This window comes from Thalassophryne amazonica, chromosome 12 (genome assembly GCF_902500255.1).
Source record: "Thalassophryne amazonica chromosome 12, fThaAma1.1, whole genome shotgun sequence".
In the NCBI taxonomy this organism is placed as follows: Eukaryota; Metazoa; Chordata; class Actinopteri; order Batrachoidiformes; family Batrachoididae; genus Thalassophryne; species Thalassophryne amazonica.
In genome coordinates, this window is record NC_047114.1 from 103,882,053 (window position 1) to 103,909,173 (window position 27,121).

Consider the following 27,121-nt stretch of genomic DNA (forward strand, 5'->3'; position numbering starts at 1 on the left):
ATCAAACAAATAATGATTTTTTCATTCATTTAATGGAAAGTACATTTCACAAGGTGAAAGATAGAATGTTCCATTCAACAAGGCGACTGCACTCAAAAACATTCATTATTTGTGTAAGACAGTCAGTCCAACTCATTCTTTGTCTCTCGCTGTGGTTTTCTCCTGCTTCAGACATCACAGTGAAACGTCTCCTCTCTTAAAGGCACAAAGCTGCTCTCAAAGAAAACAAAAATAACCCCATAAAGAAACTTAACATAAAAACAGAAATGCCAACAAATAAATCATTTCAATAAAAGACAACTCACCACATGAAGCCACAAGTCTGACCATCTCTTAATTAAACTGGTGCCCTTGTAGGACACGCCCACATGCGCACACACCCACACGCCCTCCGCTGAACCTGCCTTGGTGACAACATACACTGTAAAAAATAAAATATAAAAAACCTGCTACACTTGGACAGGCTGCCACAGGGCACACGCACCCACATGCATGCACACACACGCACCCACATGCATGCACACACACGCACACACACACACACACACACACACACACTCACATCCATGCACAAACATGCACATACATACATGCAGGCACACACATGTATGCACACTGTCGCGCTGATCAGCTGTTTGTCATTTGTGCTGATTAGGGCGGAACTGTCGGCCGGTTAGCGCGCGTACCCAGGCCCTTTATAGGGGCGGACTTTATTCATACCGGATGTTACTGTAGCGACAAGTAGTGGTTGTGGGGCGAGCTTTAAGTTATGCTCGTTCCGTTTGACTTTAAACAACTGCGCGCGTACCTGCAAATAATCTGTGAAAGGCAGCCGGTAAGATTTTTGTGTATTAATATGATCACACTGTTGGGCGTCTTTACTTCTGCCCCACGTCGCTACATGCGCTTGTGAAGGCGCTGTAGGCAACATGGGGCGTTGTTCGTGTGTAGTTTGGATGGGATGATTCGTAGATACTTGTTGTTGTTACGAAAGGGGATTTTTGTGTATGTGGGTGTGGGCGTGAATATTCATTTACATTCACGTGCACTGAAGCTGCAAGCCCGCTTGGCTGCGGGCTTATGTTTTAATTACGATTTTGATTGTTACTTTATAGTTTGATAATATAAGCTGCTGATTATTTATTGTGTAAGGAGTAATTTGTTCAATCGCGTGGCTGCGTCAATCAGTAGTGATAATGAGGACAATAATTTGGTGTTGGCGGCTTTTATATGTATTTTAGGAAATGAAATTGATTAAATGATAAGGCACGTGTCGCTAAGTTAATTTGAGTTATTTGGAAATGGTTTATGGTATATTATATTTACAGTTGTGTGTGTATGTGTGTTTTAAGGTTTTTTACCTGGTGGCATTAAAGCAAAACCCAATAAACAAGAAGTGGAAAATGTTACAGCGTCATCTGAGTAAAACATCTGCTGCATGATTAAGGAATTGCGGGTGAAATCCCTTCGAGCGTGGGGCGCAGTAAAATAAGGAATAACGCTCGACAGTAAAAAACCGGAGCCAGTCATCAGCAAGATAAGAAACAAAGTTTAAGCTCCAGCTAAAATAATGGCGGAATCAAAAGGTTTGCAACAGCTAAAGACTAACAGGATCACCGCTAAGAGGCAGTTTTCAAGACTAGCTAACTCAATTGCAAGATCATGTAAGAGCATGTCCGTGGATGAGCTGCAGGATGCTTTTACCAAGATTGCAGTAGAAGCAGACAAAGTGATTGATGCAAATGACGACCTAGAGGCGGCTCTGTCAGAAACCTGGGATAAAGATGGTGGATCTGCTTTGAAGCGGGAACAGTGTGAAGACATCAAGAGTACTGCAGGTGTGTGCGAACAGCGATTGGAGGAGGAGCAAAGTAGGATTCGACATATGATTTGGAGCAATTTTGGGCACCCTGAGTTATCTACTGCACTAGAGTTGGCTGAAGCTGAGTATGAGAGATCCTCGGCCCATGCTGCAGACATGAGGATGGAAGCATATGAGTATATGCTAAGTCAACTGGAGACTCGTGTCAAAGCGGCAAAGGAGGCGCATCACAAGTGGAGCCGGTGGGCCCCTTCTGCGGTGAGGGAGGATCTTCAGCAGAGAATTAAGGAAGTCGAGATTTGTGCAGCTAAGCTGTTTTCAGAGAAGGTTCTCCTGATTCAGGCAAGGGTGGAAAACGAAGTGCAAAGAGTCTTTGATCCCTGTTCACAGGCACCTGCAATTAAGCTGAGACCTGCTGCCCTTCCCCGATTTGATGGCAACAAGAGGAGCTTTTATAGTTGGCGCAAAGACTGGGAAGCACTCCAGAGGCAAGGGGAACCTACTGGTTCGAAAGAGGTCAAGAAGTTCCAGTTGCTTGACAGTTTGGAGGAAAAGGTGGCAAGAGACCTGCGGCTATCTACATGTGCTACTGCAGAAGATATATTTCGAGTTTTAGAGAATCGCTTTGGAAACAAAACAGCTATAGCACTGGAAATAGTGGAGGAGCTGCAGGCTCTGCCCCCGGTGAAGGGTCATCAGCCTCGGAGAATTGTGGACCTTATAAGGGTGATTGAGAAAGCCTTGAGTGACCTAAGTGAGCTGGGTGACATAGGGGCTTTAAGGAATCCACTAATGACAAAGTCGCTGGAAAGTAAGTTGCCGGATTTGTTAAAAAAGGAGTGGCTTTTGTTTGTTGCGGAGAAGAGGTGTGAAGAGCCACAAAGGGACCGCTTTGAGATGCTATTCGCATTTCTAAAAGGTCAAGAGCAAATTTATGAGGAATCGGAACAGTTGAAAGATGAGGAATTCCTAAGAAGGGAGCAAAGAGTTCAACCAAAGCTCGCTAGGACAAAGGCAACAAGGACAGGAAACCCCCAAGGAGGCTGCATTGTCTGTGGGGAAAATGGTCACAAGTGACGTCTGTATCGGTGCAGAAGGTTTAAATCTCTCAGCCTTGCTCAAAAGAAGGAAGCAGTTCAGAAGCTTGGGGCATGTATTAACTGTCTTGAGGTCCATGAGGGGGGGGAATGTAAATCGTCATTCTGTTGTAAAGACGAAAGCTGTAAGGGCAGGGGGGTGAAGGCGCATCATTACCTTCTATGTCCTAATGCTCTGGGTTCTCAGAAAGGCATGCCGAAAGCCAGACCAAAACTGAATTCAGTGGATCATAGTGGGAGAAGGTGCACCGAAGAGCAAGAGGAGTTCCTAACGCAGCTTCCCCCAGAATTGGCCAAGCAATGTCGTAGTGTCTTCTGTAACACCACCGCAAGGACATTTAATTCCGTACTTGGTGATCAGTTGATATATGACGACAGTCCTGAAGAGTTCCCGGTTATTATGATGATTTTGGAGGTCACTGCTAATGCCGGGCAGAAAATTGGGACTTTGATAGACCTTGCATCAGATACCAACTATATTACTCATAAAGCTGCAAGTGAATTGAAGCTGAGAAGTGAAGATGTCATTCTTGTAGTGCACGGAGTTGATGGCATGCAGACTATGGTGGAAACAAAGAGATACCTGCTGAAAATTAGAGTTAATACTTCAAAGGGCACCTCGAGATCTCACCAACTTGTTTGCTATGGTCTTGAAAGCATTGCAGAGATTCACCATCATGTCTCTGCCAAAAGGTTGCAAAACATCTTTTCAGATGTCCCCTTGAGGGAACTTGTTCGTCCGACACAAATTCAGTTACTCATCAGCCATAAGGAGGGTCGACTTGTTCCACAAAAGGTGCGTTCAGTAGGAGACCTCGTTCTGTGGGATGGCCCTTTGGGTAAAACTGTTGCAGGCTCTCACCCCGACCTCATGGAGGAAGTTAACATCACAGCCCATGCCTCACGTACTCACTTTGCCCGCTCTATGCGGAGTGCTGCGGAAAAGTATACAGAGTTCATTCACAAGTGCGAAAAGAGGCTACCTCAGGACACTCTCGCTACTACCTTAAGCACCAGTCAAGATTTTATAAGCTGGTGGAAGTGGGATAGCATTGGTGCTGCCTGTGAGCCCCGATGTGGCGGGTGCCGTTGTGGCAGGTGTCAGCCCGGGGGAAAGGAGATGACCCTGTTGGAGGAACGAGAGCTTGAGCAGGTGAGGAGTGGCCTGACCTATGTAGCTGGGGACCACCATAGTGACAAGCCTCATTGGCATGCAAGGTACCCTTGGACGGAGGACCCTCTAACGTTACCGAACAACAGAAGGGCTGTGGAGGCTATGTTCTTGAGGACAGAGCGGCAATTGGGCAAGGAGCCTGAGTGGAAAGTGGCCTACAAGGCGCAAGTCCATGATATGTTTGAGCGGAAGGCTGCCATCAAGCTCTCAGAGGAGATGGTAAAGAGTTGGGCTGGGCCCGTATGGTACGTAAACCACCTTATTGCTCCAAACCCCCATTCAGTCACCACCCCTGTTCGTCTTGTTTGGAACAGTAGTCAGAAATTTAGGAGCCAGAGTCTTAATGACCTCCTTATTAAAGGCCCCGACGTGCTGAATAACATTCGTGCTGTCCTACTTCGGTTTCGGCAAGGCGTGTATGCTGCATTGGGTGATGTTAAAAAGATGTATAACTCGGTTTGGTTGGAGGACAGAGAGGTGCACCTCCATCGGTTTCTCTGGAGAGATTCTGAGGCTGAGGACATTGAGGAATACGCTATTACAAGAGTCAACATTGGCGATAAACCTGCTGGTTGTATTGCACAGGTAGCAATGCGAGAGACTGCAAGCTTGCCGGAGTTTGTCCACCTTAAGGAAGAGCGCCGTATATTGGAGGAAGATTCTTATGTCGATGATATACTTACCTCCCATGACAACTTAGAACGACTCAAGCAGTTGACAGCTAATGTTGGGCAAATCCTTGAAGCGGGTGGGTTTCAGCTCAAGCCTTGGGTGTACTCCGTTCAGAGTGGGAGGGAAGACCTGGAGAAGCGAAAGCGAGTTACCCCCGCTGTCTTTGTTCTTCCAAATCAGCTTACTGAGGAAGATAACAAGGCGTTGGGAATGGGTTATACCCCAGGTGTGGATGAGTTCCACTTAATGGTTGCTGTAAACTTCTCGAGGAAGCGGAGAAAGATGAGGCTGGGTGCTGACCTGTCAAAGGAGGAAGTGAAGCTGCAGGCTCCGAATCCGCTCACTCGAAGGGAGCTCCTTAGTCAAGTGTCTGGGTTATATGATCCTCTTGGATTTGTGACTCCTGTTAAGCAAAGGGGAGCTATCCTTGTAAGGAGAGCCTTTCAAGAAGTGAAGGAAAAGGGCAGCCAAGTTGAGAGCACGTGGGACACACCTCTGTCTGACTCGCTTCGAGAAGACGTTATCTGCCTGCTGGAGGATTATATCAAGCTTGGCAAGCTGAGATTCCAGAGGGCACTGACTCCTTCTGACCCAAAAGCTGAGCCTTGGGGCATTACCTTCTCTGACGGCAGTGAGTACTCTTATGGCGCAGTGCTGTATTTGAGATGGAGATGCCAAGGAAAGGTGTTTGTTCGGTTGGTTGAATCAAAGGCCAAGCTGACACCGTTGGAGCATAAGGGAGATGCGGTCAAAGCAGAGGTCTGTGGGGCTGTCTATGCTTCTCGTTTGAAGAAATACTTCCTGAAGAGTTGTAAGATTAATGTGGGGAAGTGGTACCATCTGTTGGACAGCCAGACGGTCCTTGGGGCAATTCAGCGAGAGAGTTATGGCTATCAAACTTTTTTTGCCAACCGAATTGGAGAAATTCAAAGTAACACCAATTCCCAAGACTGGTGGTGGGTCCCGGGGTCTTTGAACATCGCAGATATTGTCACTAGAGGAGCTGGACCCAAAGATTTGGATCAAGGGTCCCAGTGGCAGGCTGGGCCGGGATTTCTTCATCTCCCAGAATGGGAGTGGCCCTTGAAGTCTGCAAAGGATGTTGCTGCAGCTGCAAGAGACAATGTTATTAAAATCCAAAAGAAGACTTTTGGTGCTTCACTGACCCGGGTTCGAGCCAAAAAGTTTGACAGGATCTCGGATAAGCCTGAATTAGACCTACACAGGCCCGTGGCAGGAACAATGTTGAAAGAGCTGCTGGATGTTAAAAGGTTCGGCAATCTGAGGAAGCTGCTGAAAACTGTTGCGTTGGTATGGAGGGCAGCAAAAATCTTCCTTCAAGGAAGGGCCAGAGGATTAAAGTGGGAGGCAGTCCAGCTGGCTGGAGTTTGTACGCCCCAGGAGCGTGATGATGCTTTCCGAGATCTCTGTCTGGCAGCCCAGGAGGGTAAGAATTTCTCTAATACCACCATGGACAGACTTGTCGTGTGCAAGGATGAAGCAAGTGGGTTATTGATTTGTGGTGGTAGAATTCAACACTTCAAGGAAGACAAGATCGGTGTTCCATTATTACCGGCTGAGTCTTGGCTTGGTGTTCTCTTGGCCCGACAAAGTCATCAAGAAGGGCATGAAGGGGCTGCTGGAACGCTATTAAGGATGAGGAGCAAGGCTTGGGTTGTTCATGGTAGACGAGTGGCCCAAAAGGTCATTAACCAATGTATTGTCTGTCGAAAAGCAAGAGCAAAAGTATGTAAGCAAGTGATGGGTGACCTACCCTTTGAACGGACAAGGCCTACTGCCCCCTTTCAGTTCATCGCAGTGGATATGTTTGGACCGTATCTGGTGAAGGATGATGTCAAAAAAAGGGTAACAACTAAAGTCTGGGGAGTCGTCTTTAGTTGCCTTGCAAGTAGAGCACTTCACGTTGAACTTGTCAGCAGCATGTCAACAGAAAGCTTTCTTATGGCCTATCAAAGGTTTGTCGCTTTGAGAGGTCATCCCCAGAAGGTCTGGTCAGACCCTGGGACCAACTTCATTGGGGCTAAACCAGTCTTAAAAGATCTTTATGCATTCCTTCTCGCTCAAGATACTGCTGGCTTGGAGGAGTATGCTGCAAGTAATGGCACAAGCTGAGCCTGGAAAGTATTACCTGCTGACTCTCCCCATCGAAATGGAGCTGCGGAAGCTGCAGTGCGGGTTGTGAAGCGGGCTCTTCAAAATCTCAATAAAACAGTCAATCTCACTTTCAACGAATTCCTCACGGCTCTTCAGATGGCGGCTAACTTGGTGAATGAGCGTCCAATTGATGCAAGAATCCAGAGTCAAGAAGATCGGATCCAGTATGTGACACCGAACCATCTCCTGCTGGGTCGGGCGTCTCAGGATGGAGACTTCAAGACCTTTGATTTCGAAGGTTATCCGTTCAAACGCCTTCAAGAGATTCAAACCCAAGTTAAAAGCTTTTGGAGGTTCTGGTGTCAATTGGCTGGTCCAAATCTCTTTATTAGAAGTAAGTGGCATACGCTCGAGAGGAATGTTGCTGTCGGAGATGTTGTCTGGCTTTGTGACCAGAATGCTCTGCGTGGTCAGTTTCGTCTGGGAAGGATTGTTGCTGTCAACCCGGATTGCAGAGGTGTCGTGAGAGATGTGGATGTGCTCGTCACTTCTGGCCAGTGTCCTCTTGCCTTACAGCCCGGACAATTAGGGGAAGATCTGAGGGCGAGGGGTAGTGGGCTTGTACTTCACAGGGATGTGAGGCGGCTAGTTGTTCTGCTACCTATTGAGGAACAGGGGTTATAATTTTGATGTGGGTGACCTTCAATGCGGACAATGTAACTTGGGTGCGTGTGCGCATGAAGCTCGAGTGGGAGGTGTCGCGCTGATCAGCTGTTTGTCATTTGTGCTGATTAGGGCGGAACTGTCGGCCGGTTAGCGCGCGTACCCAGGCCCTTTATAGGGGCGGACTTTATTCATACCGGATGTTACTGTAGCGACAAGTAGTGGTTGTGGGGCGAGCTTTAAGTTATGCTCGTTCCGTTTGACTTTAAACAACTGCGCGCGTACCTGCAAATAATCTGTGAAAGGCAGCCGGTAAGATTTTTGTGTATTAATATGATCACACTGTTGGGCGTCTTTACTTCTGCCCCACGTCGCTACATGCGCTTGTGAAGGCGCTGTAGGCAACATGGGGCGTTGTTCGTGTGTAGTTTGGATGGGATGATTCGTAGATACTTGTTGTTTGTACGAAAGGGGATTTTTTGTGTATGTGGTGTGGGCGTGAATATTCATTTAAATTCACGTGCACTGAAGCTGCAAGCCGCTTGGCTGCGGGCTTATGTTTTAAATTACGATTTTTGATTGTTACTTTATAGTTTGATAATATAAGCTGCTGATTATTTATTGTGTAAGGAGTAATTTGTTCAATCGCGTGGCTGCGTCAATCAGTAGTGATAATGAGGACAATAATTTGGTGTTGGCGGCTTTTATATGTATTTTAGGAAATGAAATTGATTAAATGATAAGGCACGTGTCGCTAAGTTAATTTGAGTTATTTGGAAATGGTTTATGGTATATTATATTTACAGTTGTGTGTGTATGTGTGTTTTAAGGTTTTTTACCTGGTGGCATTAAAGCAAAACCCAATAAACAAGAAGTGGAAAATGTTACAGCGTCATCTGAGTAAAACATCTGCTGCATGATTAAGGAATTGCGGGTGAAATCCCTTCGAGCGTGGGGCGCAGTAAAATAAGGAATAATGCTCGACACACACACACGCACCCACATGCACGCACACACACACACTCACATGCATGCACAAACATGCACATACATGTATTCACACACACACTCACATGCATGCACAAACATGCACATACATACATGCATGCACACACATGCATGCAAACATGCACCCACATGCATGCACACACACACACACACACACACACACACACACACACACTCACATGCATGCACAAACATGCACATACATACATGCAGGCACCCACATGCATGCACAAACATGCACCCACATGCATGCACACACACACACACACACACACACACACACACTCACATGCATGCACAAACATGCACATACATACATGCAGGCACACACATGCATGCACACATACGCACCCACATGCATGCACACACACACACACTCATGCATGCACACACACACTCACATGCATGCACAAACATACATGCAGGCACACACATGTATGTACACACACGCAAACATGCGCGCAAACATGCACACACACGCAAAGGACCAGGCGGGAAGGGAACCTGGAACCTTCAGTCGTGACGAACATAGATTACATGAAACAACAATGAGCAAAAACAAAAGTGCCACATGACCAGGAAACAACTGTGACAGGAGGCTGTTTGGCCACACCCCCAAGGTGTGGACCACACTGCTGCCTGCTGTCCCCTGCGTGACCAACAGAGGGCACATATGAGCACTGCGCTCTCAGATGACACACTCCTCAAAAATAATCAAGGGTTCAGAAACTGATTTCAAAATAGTTTCCTGAATGACTTTCATGTGAACGAGTGAACAGCTTTTTTCCATCTGCAGCTACACTTATAAATAATGCCAGAGACCCCACTTACTTGACTCAGTAACTTCTTACAGACGTATTTTTTCATTTTCTTTTATTGTTGTTTATGCACCAACAACACCAGATCAAATTCCTTGTATGTGACAACTTAATTGGCAAGAAATTTGATTTCGAACATACCTACTGCTGCCAAAAGAGCGCCTCTTCCTGCTGCTCCTCCTCCTCCTCCTGTTGCTCCTCCTGCAGCCAGTGAGCTCAAAAGGCTTCTGCAACATAAATGACATCAATCAATCAATCAATCAATCAATTTTTTTATATAGCGCCAAATCACAACAAACAGTTGCCCCAAGGTGCTTTATATTGTAAGGCAAGGCCATACAATAATTATGTAAAACCCCAACGGTCAAAACGACCCCCTGTGAGCAAGCACTTGGCTACAGTGGGAAGGAAAAACTCCCTTTTAACAGGAAGAAACCTCCAGCAGAACCAGGCTCAGGGAGGGGCAGTCTTCTGCTGGGACTGGTTGGGGCTGAGGGAGGAGAACCAGGAAAAGACATGCTGTGGAGGGGAGCAGAGATCAATCACTAATGATTAAATGCAGAGTGGTGCATACAGAGCAAAAAAGAGAAAGAAACAGTGCATCATGGGAACCCCCCAGCAGTCTACGTCTATAGCAGCATAACTAAGGGATGGTTCAGGGTCACCTGATCCAGCTCTAACTATAAGCTTTAGCAAAAAGGAAAGTTTTAAGCCTAATCTTAAAGTAGAGAGGGTGTCTGTCTCCCTGATCTGAATTGGGAGCTGGTTCCACAGGAGAGGAGCCTGAAAGCTGAAGGCTCTGCCTCCCATTCTACTCTTACAAACCCTAGGAACTACAAGTAAGCCTGCAGTCTGAGAGCGAAGCGCTCTATTGGGGTGATATGGTACTACGAGGTCCCTAAGATAAGATGGGACCTGATATTCAAAACCTTATAAGTAAGAAGAAGAATTTTAAATTATATTCTAGAATTAACAGGAAGCCAATGAAGAGAGGCCAATATGGGTGAGATATGCTCTCTCCTTCTAGTCCCCGTCAGTACTCTAGCTGCAGCATTTTGAATTAACTGAAGGCTTTTTAGGGAACTTTTAGGACAACCTGATAATAATGAATTACAATAGTCCAGCCTAGAGGAAATAAATGCATGAATTACTTTTTCAGCATCACTCTGAGACAAGACCTTTCTGATTTTAGAGATATGCGTAAATGCAAAAAAGCAGTCCTACATATTTGTTTAATATGCGCTCTGAATGATATATCCTGATCAAAATGACTCCAAGATTTCTCACAGTATTACTAGAGGTCAGGGTAATGCCATCCAGAGTAAGGATCTGGTTAGACACCATGTTTCTAAGATTTGTGGGGCCAAGTACAATAACTTCAGTTTTATCTGAGTTTAAAAGCAGGAAATTAGAGGTCATCCATGTCTTTATGTCTGTAAGACAATCCTGCAGTTTAGCTAATTGGTGTGTGTCCTCTGGCTTCATGGATAGATAAAGCTGGGTATCATCTGCGTAACAATGAAAATTTAAGCAATACCGTCTAATAATACTGCCTAAGGGAAGCATGTATAAAGTGAATAAAATTGGTCCTAGCACAGAACCTTGTGGAACTCCATAATTAACTTTAGTCTGTGAAGAAGATTCCCCATTTACATGAACAAATTGTAATCTATTAGGACAAATATGATTCAAACCACCGCAGCGCAGTGCCTTTAATACCTATGGCATGCTCTAATCTCTGTAATAAAATTTTATGGTCAACAGTATCAAAAGCAGCACTGAGGTCTAACAGAACAAGCACAGAGATGAGTCCACTGTCCGAGGCCATAAGAAGATCATTTGTAACCTTCACTAATGCTGTTTCTGTACTATGATGAATTCTAAAACCTGACTGAACTCTTCAAATAGACCATTCCTCTGCAGATGATCAGTTAGCTGTTTTACAACTACCCTTTCAAGAATTTTTGAGAGAAAAGGAAGGTTGGAGATTGGCCTATAATTAGCTAAGATAGCTGGGTCAAGTGATGGCTTTTTAAGTAATGGTTTAATTACTGCCACCTTAAAAGCCTGTGGTACATAGCCAACTAACAAAGATAGATTGATCATATTTAAGATCGAAGCATTAAATAATGGTAGGGCTTCCTTGAGCAGCCTGGTAGGAATGGGGTCTAATAAACATGTTGATGGTTTGGATGAAGTAACTAATGAAAATAACTCAGACAGAACAATCGGAGAGAAAGAGTCTAACCAAATACCGGCATCACTGAAAGCAGCCAAAGATAACGATATGTCTTTGGGATGGTTATGAGTAATTTTTTCTCTAATAGTTAAAATTTTGTTAGCAAAGAAAGTCATGAAGTCATTACTAGTTAAAGTTAATGGAATACTCAGCTCAATAGAGCTCTGACTCTTTGTCAGCCTGGCTACAGTGCTGAAAAGAAACCTGGGGTTGTTCTTATTTTCTTCAATTAGTGATGAGTAGAAAGATGTCCTAGCTTTACGGAGGGCTTTTTTATAGAGCAACAGACTCTTTTTCCAGGCTAAGTGAAGATCTTCTAAATTAGTGAGACGCCATTTCCCCTCCAACTTACGGGTTATCTGCTTTAAGCTACGAGTTTGTGAGTTATACCACAGAGTCAGACACTTCTGATTTAAAGCTCTCTTTTTCAGAGGAGCTACAGCATCCAAAGTTGTCTTCAATGAGGATGTAAAACTATTGACGAGATACTCTATCTCCCTTACAGAGTTTAGGTAGCTACTCTGCACTGCGTTGGTATATGGCATTAGAGAACATAAAGAAGGAATCATATCCTTAAACCTAGTTACAGCGCTTTCTGAAAGACTTCTAGTGTAATGAAACTTATTCCCCACTGCTGGGTAGTCCATCAGAGTAAATGTAAATGTTATTAAGAAATGATCAGACAGAAGGGAGTTTTCAGGGAATACTGTTAAGTCTTCTATTTCCATACCATAAGTCAGAACAAGATCTAAGATATGATTAAAATGGTGGGTGGACTCATTTACTTTTGAGCAAAGCCAATAGAGTCTAATAATAGATTAAATGCAGTGTTGAGGCTGTCATTCTCAGCATCTGTGTGGATGTTAAATCGCCCACTATAATTATCTTATCTGAGCTAAGCAGACAAAAGGTCTGAAAATTCACAGAGAAACCTCACAGTAACGACCAGGTGGACGATAGATAATAACAAATAAAACTGGTTTTTGGGACTTCCAATTTGGATGGACAAGACTAAGAGACAAGCTTTCAAATGAATTAAAGCTCTGTCTGGGTTTTTGATTCATTAATAAGCTGGAATGGAAGATTGCTGCTAATCCTCCGCCTCGGCCCGTGCTACGAGCATTCTGACAGTTAGTGTGACTCGGGGGTGTTGACTCATTTAAACTAACATATTCATCCTGCTGTAACCAGGTTTCTGTTAGGCAGAATAAATCAATATGTTGATCAATTATTATATCATTTACCAACAGGGACTTAGAAGAGAGAGACCTAATGTTTAATAGACCACATTTAACTGTTTTAGTCTGTGGTGCAGTTGAAGGTGCTATATTATTTTTTCTTTTTGAATTTTTATGCTAAATAGATTTTTGCTGGTTATTGGTGGTCTGGGAGCAGGCACCGTCTCTACGGGGATGGGGTAATGAGGGGATGGCAGGGGGAGAGAAGCTGCAGAGAGGTGTGTAAGACTACAACTCTGCTTCCTGGTCCCAACCCTGGATAGTCACGGTTTGGAGGATTTAAGAAAATTGGCCAGATTTCTAGAAATGAGAGCTGCTCCATCCAAAGTGGGATGGATGCCGTCTCTCCTAACAAGACCAGGTTTTCCCCAGAAGCTTTGCCAATTATCTATGAAGCCCACCTCATTTTTTGGACACCACTCAGACAGCCAGCAATTCAAGGAGAACATGCGGCTTAACATGTCACTCCCGGTCCGATTGGGGAGGGGCCCAGAGAAAACTACAGAGTCCGACATTGTTTTTGCAAAGTTACACACCGATTTAATGTTAATTTTAGTGACCTCCGATTGGCGTAACCGGGTGTCATTACTGCCGACGTGAATTACAATCTTACCAAATTTACGCTTAGCCTTAGCCAGCAGTTTCAAATTTCCTTCAATGTCGCCTGCTCTGGCCCCCGGAAGACTATGGTTGCTAGTGTCGCTAACTTCACATTTCTCAAAACAGAGTCGCCAATAACCAGAGTTTGATCCTCGGCGGGTGTGTCGTCGAGTGGGGAAAAACGGTTAGAAATGTGAACGGGTTGGTGGTGTACACGGGGCTTCTGTTTAGGGCTACACTTCCTCCTCACAGTCACCCAGTCGGCCTGCTTTCCCGGCTGCTCGGGATCTGCCAAGGGGGAACTAACGGTGGCTAAGCTACCTTGGTCCGCACCGACTACAGGGGCCTGGCTAGCTGTAGAATTTTCCACGGTGCGGAGCTGAGTCTCCAATTCGCCCAGCCTGGCCTCCAAAGCTACGAATAAGCTACACTTATTACAAGTACCGTTACTGCTAAAGGAGGCCGAGGAATAACTAAACATTTCACACCCAGAGCAGAAAAGTGCGGGAGAGACAGGAGAAGCCGCCATGTTAAACCGGCTAAGAGCTAGTAGCTACGCTAACCTAGCGGATTCCTAAAAACACGCAAAGTGAATAATGTGTAAATAATTTAGAGGTGATTCAGCAGAAGGAGTGCTTTAGTTAAGGCACGTAAAGATTACACTGGGAAACAAATCGTAATCTAGATAACTAGATCAATCTAACTGCGCAGATTAAACAGCTAACAGATACAGAAAAACACCGCTGTGCTCCGGAACAGGAAGTGATACAATACCGCAGTGAGAGCCAACCACCAGTAGAGGCAAGCAAGAGGCAAGCAAGACATCACAACAAACTGTCACATTGGACAGTGCGCCTGCCATACAAGGTGCCCACTACACACCAGGAGCAACTCAGGGATTAAGGACCTTGCCCAAGGGCTCTTAGTGATTTCCAGTCAGGCTGGGATTTGAACCGAGGATCCTCTGGTCTAAAGCCTAACGCTTAACCACTAGATTATCACCTCGCCATGTGTGTGAATGTGTATGTGTGTGTGTGTCTCTGTACATGTGTGCGCATGTGTCTGTATGCGCATGTGTCTGTATGCGCATGAGTCTTTGTGTGTGTGTCTCTGTATGTTCGCGTGTGTCTCTGTTTGTGCATGCGTCTGTGTGCATGTGTGTGAATGTGTTTGTGTGTGTGCATGTGTCTCTTTGTGCATGTGTGTCTCTGTGCCCGTGTATCTCTGTGCGTGTCGTTGTGCATGTGTCTCTGTCTCTGTGTCACTGTGTGTGTATGTGTGTCAGTGTGTATGTGTGTGTACACGTCTCTCTGTGTGCACGTATGTCTGTGCGTGTGTGTATGTACATGTCACTGTCTCTGTGTGCATGTGTCTCTGTATGTGTCAGTGTGTATGGGTGTGTGTCAGTGTGTGCACATGTCTCTCTATGTGCACGTATGTCTGTGTGTGTGTATGTGCAGCTGTGTCGCACCAGAAGCACGTGCACAGCAGAGGTGGCTGAAAGTCCACATCTCCGGAAAAATAATATGGCTGCGACGCTACACGTGCTCTGATTGGCTGATTACTGGTCGGATATTTTCCCATATCCGGACTGGTTACCATGACAATCGGTCTGTAACACATGTTTTCATTACAAACCTGGAAGAAAAAAAAAACATGATTAAAAAACCAAGTTGGATATGAACGTACTCCATAAATATCTAAACAGCATCGGAGCAAACACAGCTTGAAAGTTTACCAGCTAACGACCAAACCATCTGTTAGCAAGTTCTTCATGGAGGTGAAGCAAGCAGGTCGGACTACGAGCCCAAAACCCTCAGCAGCTTTCATATTCAGGCGATACTGTAAGTTGGCGTGTTTATAAGAGCCATGTGATGTACGTGCGCTCTGATTGGTCGATTTCCAGTCTGATGTTTTCGCATATCAGACCGGTTACCATGACAATCGGTGCGGAATGCGTATCACATTCGTGACTTTGTTTTATATGATCAGAGATGGTGAGGATGACGTCCGAAGCCTGGTGGCAGCCCACGGGGCCGACAAGGTGCCGGATCTCTGGAGGTCAGGGTTTGGGTGTGGAACCTGGGCTGATGATGAGTGACAGCTGATCAGCTCCAAAGCAGGACCCGGCAGGAACCAAGGCCACACACACACACACACACACACACACACACACACACACACACACACACACACACACACACACACACACACACACACACACACACAGTTCCCCCATTAAACAAGAAATTTAAGAGCAAAATTAAAAAAGTGAACAAAGAAATTTAGAGCGACAAAGAGCAAGTGCAGAAGGTACCTGGTTCAAACCCCACCCCAGCCACATTTCTCTATGTAATGTGGAGTTGTGCCAGGTAGGGTATCTGGTGTAAAACTTGTGCCAAATCAACATGCAGACCCACCTTGGATCTGCTGTGGTGTCCCTGAGTGAAAACAAAGTAGCAGCTGAAGGGTTTTACTTTTATATCATATAAAAGTAACTTTAACTTGAATTGGCTGAAGGTGCGGCTCTTTCAATATATTAAAAACATGACAAATATTTAATTATTTATTTTATTCCACTTTGTACAGGCCCACTGAAAAGGGTCCATTCTATGGAGAAAATGGCCCATTACTTCAGGCACTGAGGGCCATTACCACCCTTTGGAAATATGAAATACTGATATAGGATAGTTTATTTATTTATTCCCACGTTTCAATTTCAATGTTGTACATTCTTGAGAATTAAAAGTTCATTACTGTTTGAAATCATGTCATCACATTTTTGAGGTGATCTGGATCCGGATCCAGTTTTACTTTATACAACCCCAATTAAAATGAAGTTGGGACGTTGTGTAAAATGTAAATAAAAATAGAATACAATGATTTGCAAATCCTCTTCAACCTATATTCAATTTAATACACCACAAAGACAAGATAGATAGAGAGATAGAATAGAATAGAATAGAATAGAATAGATACTTTATTTATCCCAAAGGAAATTATGTGGCAGTCTTGCATTCACACAAATAAAACACACAAATTAATAGTGCATATCGTAAAAGTAACATTAAATAATACAGCACAATAAAATTTAAATAATAAAATTTTAGAAGGAGTTTAAAGCCCTACATGGGACATTTCCGGTTCACTTGTCCTGCCCCTGGCTGAAGTAGCTGCATTATGCAGCCTGACAGCACGAGGGACAAACGAGTTCTTCAGTCTCTCAGAGGAATCTGTTGCTGACGGAGATTCTCTGGTGAGAGAAGACCGAGTTCAGCGGGTGGTTCTGATTGGACAGGACTGCCATGATCTTGGAGAGCGTCTTGTGCTCCACCACCTTCTCCACAGAGTCTAGACCCAGTCCAACCACAGAGCCCACATTCTTAATGAGCCGTTTCAGCCTGAAAATGTCTTTTTTCTTAAAACTGCCCCTCAACACACAACACCATAAAAGGACACTGAACACAATGGACTGACAAAACATGTACAGAAGTTTCGAAGTGACACTAAAAGAAGCCAGCCTTCTAAGAAAGTACATCCTGCTCTGCCCCTTCTTGTACACATTGTTCATGTTGGCTGTCCAGCTCAGCCTGTGGTCCAGCTGTAGGAACTTGTAGGTGGAGACCACCTCCACCTCCGATCCATCAATAATGATGGGCTGCAGAGAGGTTGGCCTCTGTCAAAAAATGAGCACCACCTCCTGGTCTTGGTGGTGTTCAGCAGGAGCTTATTCTGCTGACACCACCTCCCAAAATTCTCCACCGGGCCCCTGTACTCCCCCTCCTCACCCTCACTAATACAGGCCACAACTGCAGTGTCATCAGAGAACTTCTGCATGTCATGTACCTGAGTTGTACTGAAAATCAACAGTATAGATGGTGAAGAGAAGGGGCGAGAGCACCATGCCCTGAGGAGCTCCAGTGCTGCAGATCAATGAGGAAGACCTACAGCCCCCCAGCACAAACAAAAAGTGGCCTGTTGGTCACATAGTCTGAAATCCAGCGTACAAGTTGAGCGTCCACAGCCATGATGTTACGTTTATCCTGCAAGAAGCCGGGATAGACTGTATTAAAAGCACTGGAGAAGTCAAAGAAAATCATCCTCACAATGCACCCCCCCCCCCCCCCCCCCCCACAACATCCAAGTACGTAAGTACACGGTGTGTATGTTCAAAGTGATAAACTTTATTGTATTTGTACAAATATTTGCTCATTTTGAAATGGATGCCTGCAACATGTTTCAAAAAAGTTGGGACAGTGGTAACAAAAGACTGGGAAAGTTGATGAATGCTCAAAGAACACCTGGAGAACTTGTAACTATTGATGGTGCCATCACAGATGTGTAAGTTGTCCATGCCATGGACACTAACACACCCCCATACCATCACAGATGCTGGCTTTTGAACTTTGCTCTGGTAACAATCTGGATGGTATTTTTCCTCTTTTGTCCAGACGTCATGACGTCCATGATTTCCAAAAACAATTTGAAATGTGGACTCATCAGACCACAGCACACTTTTCCACTTTGCATCTGTCCATTTCAAATGAGCTCGGGCCCAGAGAAAGCGGCGGCGTTTCTGGATGTTGTTGATGTTTGGCTTTCACTTTGCATGGTAGAGTTTTAACTTGCACTTGTAGACGTAGCGACAAACTGTGTTAACTGACAATGGTTTTCTGAAGTGTTCCTGAGCCCACGAGGCAAGATCCTTTACACAACGATGTTGGTTTTTAATGCAGTGCCGCCTGAGGGATCAAAGGTCACGGGCATTCAGTGTTGGTTTTCGGCCTTGCTGCTTACGTGGAGAAAGTTCTCCAGATTCTCTGAATCTTCTGATTATATTATGGACTGTAGATGATGGAATCCCTAAATTCCATGCAATTGAACATTGAGAAACATTGTTCTTAAACTGTTGGACTATTTTTTCATGCAGTTGTTCACAAAGTGGTGATCCTCACCCCATCTCTGCTTGTGAACGGCTGAGACTTTTGGGGAAGCTCCTTTTATTCCCAATCATGACACTCACCTGTTTCCAGTTAACCTGTTCACCTGTGGAATGTTACAAACAGGTGTTCTTTGAGCATTCATCAACATTCCTTTTGTTGCCACTGTCCCAGCTTTTTTGAAACGTGTTGCAGGCATCCATTTCAAAATGAGCAAATATTTGGACAAAAACAATAAAGTTTATCAGTTGGAACATTAAATATCTTGTCTTTGTGGTGTATTCAATTGAATATTGGTTGAAGAAGATTTGAAAATCATTGGATTCTGTTTTTATTTACATTTCACACAACATCCCAACTTCACTGGAATTCGGGTTGTACAATATATGAATGGCACAAAATGGTCATAAAATGACATCAATGGTATTATTATCATATTATTGTTTTTCATGATTTTTTCTGAGGTAATATATATATATATATATACACTCAACAAAAATATAAACGCAACACTTTTGGTTTTGCTCCCATTTTGTATGAGATGAACTCAAAGATCTAAAACTTTTTCCACATACACAATATCACCATTTCCCTCAAATATTGTTCACAAACCAGTCTAAATCTGTGATAGTGAGCACTTCTCCTTAGCTGAGATAATCCATCCCACCTCACAGGTGTGCCATATCAAGATGCTGATTAGACACCATGATTAGTGCACAGGTGTGCCTTAGACTGCCCACAATAAAAGGCCACTCTGAAAGGTGCAGTTTTATCACACAGCACAATGCCACAGATGTCGCAAGATTTGAGGGAGCGTGCAGTTGGCATGCTGACAGCAGGAATGTCAACCAGAGCTGTTGCTCATGTATTGAATGTTCATTTCTCTACCATAAGCCGTCTCCAAAGGCGTTTCAGAGAATTTGGCAGTACATCCAACCAGCCTCACAACCGCAGACCACGTGTAACCACACCAGCCCAGGACCTCCACATCCAGCATGTTCATCTCCAAGATCGACTGAGACCAGCCACTCGGACAGCTGCTGAAACAATCGGTTTGCATAACCAAAGAATTTCTGCACAAACTGTCAGAAACCATCTCAGGGAAGCTCATCTGCATGCTTGTCGTCCTCATCGGGGTCTCGACCTGGCTCCAATTCGTCGTCGTAACCGACTTGAGTGGGCAAATGCTCACATTTGCTGGCATTTGGCACGTTGGAGAGGTGTTCTCTTCACGGATGATGTGAAGGAGATGTGATGCACTGCATGAGGCAAATGGTGGTCACACCAGATACTGACTGGTATCCCCCCCAATAAAACAAAACTGCACCTTTCAGAGTGGCCTTTTATTGTGGGCAGTCTAAGGCACACCTGTGCACTAATCATGGTGCCTAATCAGCATCTTGATATGGCACACCTGTGAGGTGGGATGGATTATCTCAGCAAAGGAGAAGTGCTCACTATCACAGATTTAGACTGGTTTGTGAACAATATTTGAGGGAAATGGTGATATTGTGTATGTGGAAAAAGTTTTAGATCTTTGAGTTCATCTCATACAAAATGGGAGCAAAACCAAAAGTGTTGCATTTATATTTTTGTTGAGTATATATATCATCTGGTGAAATTAACTTGTGACAGCTGCATAGAACCTCCTTAAGGATTTGAGAAATCTCAATCATCAGTAAACATATAATGAATGAACATAACTGTGAATTTAAACTTTGAAAAAGCATCTAAATCCTTAAATGTCCTTTGACTGATTGAAGCACTGCTTCTCTCGTTTTATATTTACACTGTGCGTGAACACCTGCAGCATGACAGCGACACCTCGTGTTCCTGCTGATAATAGAGATGAAGAGACACTTGAGTGGACATCATTTAGTTGCTGTCCCAATTCAGGGGCTGCATCCTCCTACGACGGCATCCCACAAAGACCTGCACTTCAGAGGCCGCGGAGGCTGAACCGACCGTCTGGCCCACACAGCATTGCTGTCCCGCCTGTACTTCCTGTTGCCTAGCAACCTTGAGCTAGTGTAGTGGCTGTACTTATTTTTATTTTACTTCTAAACATGAGTTCATATGGATCACGACATTGTACTTTTGTTGTAAATGTACCAACTATTTTGTCTTAAAACAGAAATTACACAGTGACTCATTTGGTCATTCAGGATACACCTGTTGCACCCTGGGTTTTCGGGGGACAGGCTGCAGACATCAGCCGCTGATCATCATGTCACTATGACGTCACTGCTGCGCCACTGTGACATCATGGTGACCCATGTGGTTGATGAATGCAGCCGTTAAACTGGGGCGCAGCCATTTAAAACCGCCAATAAGGAGTAATAGGAATGACAGTTTTATGACATATAAACTGTTGGTTAGTGATAGTTACATGTGATACGTTTTTTAGAGAACAAGGTTGTGAAAAGTTCATGAAAAAAAAAATCATAGTTATTGTTCTTTAAACAATCATTTCAGCTTAAAAGGTTAATTTATTCAACTCTATCTGCACTCACCTCATATTTGGAGTCACTCTGCTCCATTTGACTACATTTAACCCCCGTTTCGTTATTATCAGCCTCCATTTCGCTTAAAAATAATTAAATTAAAATAATTAATTGAGTGATTTGGAGTCAGTCTGGGTCAATCTGCCCCATTTCTTTACTTTTTACCCCCATTTCGTGATTATTAGGCTCCATTTTGTTCCATTTGGGTAAATGATTCCACCAGAGTAAGGTGCTTTTTAGCGGGCGTTTGCGCTCTTGTTCCCCTCGTAAAGTCAGTGTGGCATTTCTCCCATGCAGCTGGATGCCTCTATTTTAGACGCTGGAATAAGTTTATTGTGCGGGAGCTAAATCAAGGCCAAAAGTTTTGTAATCTGAAAATAAAAAAAGATTTAAAAAATTAATTTTGAAACTGAAAACGTTTTGTTCTTGAATTTTATAATCATTTAAAAAGTATTATCAAAATAAAAATAAGATTCAGCTCTGTAATTTTTTTGATCAAATAATTTATATTCATTCATATTTCTTTTTTCTCTAAATAACACAGAACTATGATAACACTGCACTAAGCCACTTCTTTAACACTATATGTCTGTTGCTGTTATCAATGTGACTGTATCTTGTATGTCACCACCTTACCTTTAACCATAACTCATCTCAGTCTTTACTATTTATTATTACCTGTGCAATAACTTGCTACACGACTGTGCAATATGTCATGTGCAATAATACTATGTGCAATATGAACAATAGTACAACCTGACTACTGCTGACTATTATTATTTTTTGTTTTTTTTTACATATGCTTATATTTTCGGTACTTATATTGCATGCTATTAGTACTTCCTGCGAGTTTAAACAGTCCTTCTCATCCTAAGCATTTCATTGCACTGTTGACTCTGTGTTAACCTGCATATGATCAATAAATTATCTTGTATCTTCACCTTCAGATCTTTTTTTCACTTTCAGATCTTATTTTTTCAGTCTCAAACTTTTGGCCCCGTTCTGGTGTGGGAGGGCGTGGCTTTGATTGAGAGGGACGTGGAATTGTGAGTGACAGCAGAGCAATCAGTCCTCACATGATGTTGCTTTCAGGAAACGTGGGTACTTTGATAATGACTTAACCCCTGAACCATCCCTTAGTTATGCTGCTATAGACTTAGACTGCTGGGGGGTTCCCATGATGCACTGAGTGTTTCTTTCTCTTTTTGCTCTGTATGCACCACTCTGCATTTAATCATTAGTGATCGATCTCTGCTCCCCTCCACAGCATGTCTTTTTCCTGGTTCTCTCCCTCAGCCCCAACCAGTCCCAGCAGAAGACTGCCCCTCCCTGAGCCTGGTTCTGCTGGAGGTTTCTTCCTGTTAAAAGGGAGTTTTTCCTTCCCACTGTAGCCAAGTGCTTGCTCACAGGGGGTCGTTTTGACCGTTGGGGTTTTTCTGTAATTATTGTGTGGCCTTGCCTTACAATATAAAGCACCTTGGGGCAACTGTTTGTTGTGATTTGGCGCTATATAAAAAAAATTGATTTAACACTTTCTCTTCACTGTGTTGTCTTGATACCTGTAAATAAAGTGATGCTAAAGATGTCTATTACAAGTCATTCTAGACCACTCTTGGTCATTTTTGATGTTTAAAAACTGGAAAATATGCAAGATTGTAAAGTTTAACACCTATCCCTAAAAAACCGATGTGTCCCAAATCCACACAAGACCGTGAACGCAGCGCAGCATCGCAGCCTGTAATCGCTCATTTTACAGGCTGCAGTGAAGAGTTACGAGCTTTCTCAGTGACACACACAGAGAGTCCAGGCTCAGCAGATCTGAAGGTAGCTTTAATATGGACACAACCAAGTAGACCGCCCAGAAGAGCGCTCCGGCTACCGGCGGTATGAAGAAACCTCACCGTTACAGAACACTGGCACTGTGGCACTCCGCTGCTACCAGAAATCCACCGAGCTGCTGATCCACAAGCTGCCCTTCCAGCACCTGGTGAGACTTTAAGACCGACCTCCGCTTTCAGAGCTCCGCTGTGATGCTCTGCAGGAGGCCGGCGAGGCTGACCTGGTCGGCAGCTCGCGGATCAGCAGCTCGGTGGATTTCTGGTAGCGGTGGATCTCTCTCAGTACCGGGCCTGTAACAGTGAGGCTTCTTCACTCCGCCGGTAGCCGGAGCGCTCTTACGGGCAGCTTTGGATTTACGGGCGGTCGACTTTGTTACATCGTCATTAAATTCACTATCCGGTACAACATACCGATCCACTGAACCAACTGCTACACATTGATCACAACAAACAGCTTTATCTCGAGGGTTTAAAACCTTGTAATAAACTTTCATTCTCTCTATTTTCTTTCACACGCCAGCCGTGTAGTAAATAAACGATGGAGATGGGAGCAGAGTCATTATCTATCAAAGTACCCACGTTTCCTGAAAGCAACATCATGAGGACTGATTGCTCTGCTGTCACTCACAATTCCACGCCCCTCTCAATCGAAGCCACGCCCTCCCACGCCAGAACGGGGCCAAAAGTTTGAAACTGAAAAAATAAGATGTGAAAGTGAAAAAAAGATCTGAAGGTGAAAAAAAGAAATATGAATGAAAATAAATTATTTGATCAAAAAAATTACAGAGCTGAATCAAAAATTTATTTAAACTGAAAAAACATATATCTTACAATTATTTTATTTTGAGAATACTTTTTAAATGATTATAAAATTCAAGAACAAACATTGAATTTTCAGTTTAAAAATTTATTTTTTTCAATCTTTTTTTATTTTCAGATTATAACACTTTTGGCCTTGATTTAGCTCCATACAGTTAGCCATGTTTGTTATTGTGTGAAGGAAACAGGGGGGGGAGGGGTAAGCTACGGAAGGTCCTGAGGACAAAAAGGTGCGAAGCAGCAAGGAGAAAAAGCTCAAATTTTTATTTTTTAAATCGTCCGCAAAACAAAAAAATTGAATTAATCTTTAAAATTGATATATTGCCCAGGCCTATTGAAAATGCCATAGACATGCTAACATGTTAGCATCGGTCCCGTTTTTAAGTTATAAAATACATCTATCAACTGTTTCAGAAGACCATAACAGGTTGGTTTAACATAAAAAAGGTAAATAATACTCACAGACATATGATCTTTAGGGTTTTAGCAGGGAAAGTTAAGAGAAAGTAAACTAAAACAAAGACCAATGAAGCAGCAGATCGAAGCGAGGCTTCAAGATTGGTTCAAGATTCAAAGCAAAGCCGCGCTGCAGAAAACATTTGCAGTAAAATAAAGTTATTTAGCAACTAATTGATGACTAAATTAGTTGACAACTATTTTAATAATCAATTTTAATCGATTAAATCAATTAGTTGTTTCAGCTCTACTAAACACCTCTCCTCATGCTGTCAGATGCCGTGTGTGTGTGTGTGTGTGTGTGTGTGTGTGTGTGTGTGTGTGTGTGTGTGTGTGGCAGCATGCCGCCTGTGCAGGGTGGAGGGGCCCTCAGAGATCTTTCGATATTATTGTTAGAGCAGAATTATGTTTCGCAACATTTATACATTCATTCTAATTATATTCTTTTACAACATGAATTGGATGGACATTAATAACATGCAACACAAAAATGTATTTAATGCCAGTTTTTTGTGCCCCCCCCCCGCCATGCTCACAGTACCCTTTACCCCCCCGCAGTCCGACGCCTCTGCCACAGACGTCCACCACACTCTCACAAGCGCCAAAAGTGGACGTTCTCGTTATGGCTGAACAACTGTCCAGTTTCTGGGTCTTCTGTGTTCGTTAAAGAGAACTGAAGTTTTGTGGTCATAATAAATATTTAAGAAACTAAAGTTTATGAGCACCTTCACCTGTTATTGTTCAGCACACTGTAAACATGGACACGATGGAGTTTGATGCTGAAGTTGGTGTTAAAGTCAGAACTAAAAGAGATCAATCTGGGACAAAGAGACACTTTCTGTGTGTGACAGCAACACGCAGAGCAGGTGGACATCCAGTCCTGACCCCAGACAGTGAGGCAGGAAGCAGCAGGACCCTAAAGGCTCGGACCCTCAGCCAACACCTCTGACCTTTGACCTCAGCCAACACCTCTGTCCAGCAAGGTGAGCGCGTAGCCCCGCCCCCAGTATCACAGACACCACTTCCTCTGTGGTCCGTAACTAACCCGCATTTACCTGTTTCAGCTGTTTTTGGTGTTTTGGAATTTGTTAAATTTTCTCTTTTTGCGGCAGCAGAACCTCCGCTCAGAGGGCGGAGCCAGAGGGCGGAGCTGGATGACTGACAGCTCGCTGTTTAACATTCACTGACTTTAGCGAATAAAACATAAAAACAGCCTTTAAAAAAATGTTTGCGCTGACCTATTCGGGATGAGAGCAGCAGAACCTCTCAAGGTCCAACTCACACGGAACATAGAACCAACAATCCTGAACAGCGCCATGTTTACCGCCGAGCGTCCACAGCAAAGATAGAACGGCGGGCAAGATGGACCACTCCTCAGAAAGCTCGCACAGCAAAGATAGTACGGCGGGCAAGATGGACCACTCCTCAGAAAGCTCGCACAGCAAAGATAGAACGGCAGGCAAGATAATAGAAGTAGAAAGACTGGAATGCCCATACTCTCATGCCTGCCACTAGCTCAGGCAGTGGAGAACGATATCCAGTTTCTGTATATTCAGTGTGAGTACACGGCTGATGTGCTTGATGAATTCTTGCGCAAAAAGTAGATCCCAAATAATTGTTATATATTCCTGTGAGATAATGAGTATATCTCATCTAAATCAATTCTAAAATTTACCAGGAATAAATTCTAATGAGTGGCAGTAATAAATATTTAAGAAACTTAAAGTTTATGACCAACTTCACCTGTTTTTGCTCAAGCACATTGTAAACATTGACACAATGGAGTTTAATGCGGAAGAGTTCAGAAAGATACAATTGGAATGTTTTGATGACCATTTACAGTTGGAGATGAAAGACTTGGGGGTTAATAAGTCAGAACAAGAAGCTGCACTGAAAGAGATCAATCTGGGACAAAGAGACACATTCTGTGTTGTCCACAGGTAGACATTTACTTTGGTTGAATTTTCACCAGGAAAAATCCTAATGATTTCACCACTCAGAATCATATGTTTTATACACACACTACTGCAATGATATGGAACCAGTTTTCTTGCATTAGGCATTGTGAAAGCTTAGAAGCGCATTGCTAGAGTGGGTCAGAAAGTAGTCCAGCAAGCTATTCCCACGGGTGAGACCAACACACCGGTTGAGTGTGCAGTGTCGGCACAAACCATTCTGAGGAAGGGGGGTGTCAGTGCTCAGTGGTGAGTATGCTGTGGCCAAAGACGGCCGAAGTTTACCGAGTGCTAGGTGCCCAAAAAACAAAACAAACAAAAAAAAAAACTCCCAAATGCCATGTAAAATACGCATAATGCAACGTAAAATGCATATAATCAATCAATCAATCAATTTTTTTATATAGCGCCAAATCACAACAAACAGTTGCCCCAAGGCGCTTTATATTGTAAGGCAAGGCCATACAATAATTATGTAAAACCCCAACGGTCAAAACGACCCCCTGTGAGCAAGCACTTGGCTACAGTGGGAAGGAAAAACTCCCTTTTAACAGGAAGAAACCTCCAGCAGAACCAGGCTCAGGGAGGGGCAGTCTTCTGCTGAGACTGGTTGGGGCTGAGGGAGAGAACCAGGAAAAAGACATGCTGTGGAGGGGAGCAGAGATCGATCACTAATGATTAAATGCAGAGTGGTGCATACAGAGCAAAAAGAGAAAGAAACAGTGCATCATGGGAACCCCCCAGCAGTCTAAGTCTATAGCAGCATAACTAAGGGATGGTTCAGGGTCACCTGATCCAGCCCTAACTATAAGCTTTAGCAAAAAGGAAAGTTTTAAGCCTAATCTTAAAAGTAGAGAGGGTGTCTGTCTCCCTGATCTGAATTGGGAGCTGGTTCCACAGGAGAGGAGCCTGAAAGCTGAAGGCTCTGCCTCCCAATCTACTCTTACAAACCCTAGGAACTACAAGTAAGCCTGCAGTCTGAGAGCGAAGCGCTCTATTGGGGTGATATGGTACTACGAGGTCCCTAAGATAAGATGGGACCTGATTATTCAAAACCTTATAAGTAAGAAGAAGAATTTTAAATTATATTCTAGAATTAACAGGAAGCCAATGAAGAGAGGCCAATATGGGTGAGATATGCTCTCTCCTTCTAGTCCCCGTCA

The 27,121-nt window shown here is 43.8% G+C and overlaps 1 protein-coding gene across 2 annotated transcripts in view; it reads right to left on the reverse strand.

The window, feature by feature from the left end:
- ttc19 (tetratricopeptide repeat domain 19) overlaps nucleotides 1-25,391 on the reverse strand; it is a 164,103-nt gene extending 138,712 nt beyond the window's left edge. Inside the window, exons 1-2 of one of the 2 annotated variants that reach the window (XM_034183689.1) lie at nucleotides 25,242-25,391; nucleotides 9,511-9,596 (exon numbers count right to left, since the gene is read on the reverse strand). In XM_034183689.1, the coding sequence (XP_034039580.1) occupies nucleotides 9,511-9,596; nucleotides 25,242-25,321 (166 nt within the window). In that variant the 5' untranslated portion in view covers nucleotides 25,322-25,391. The remainder of the gene's footprint in view (nucleotides 1-9,510; nucleotides 9,597-25,241) is intronic. The other variant, XM_034183690.1, reaches the window with a different exon arrangement.
- Nucleotides 25,392-27,121: the final 1,730 nt, after the last annotated feature.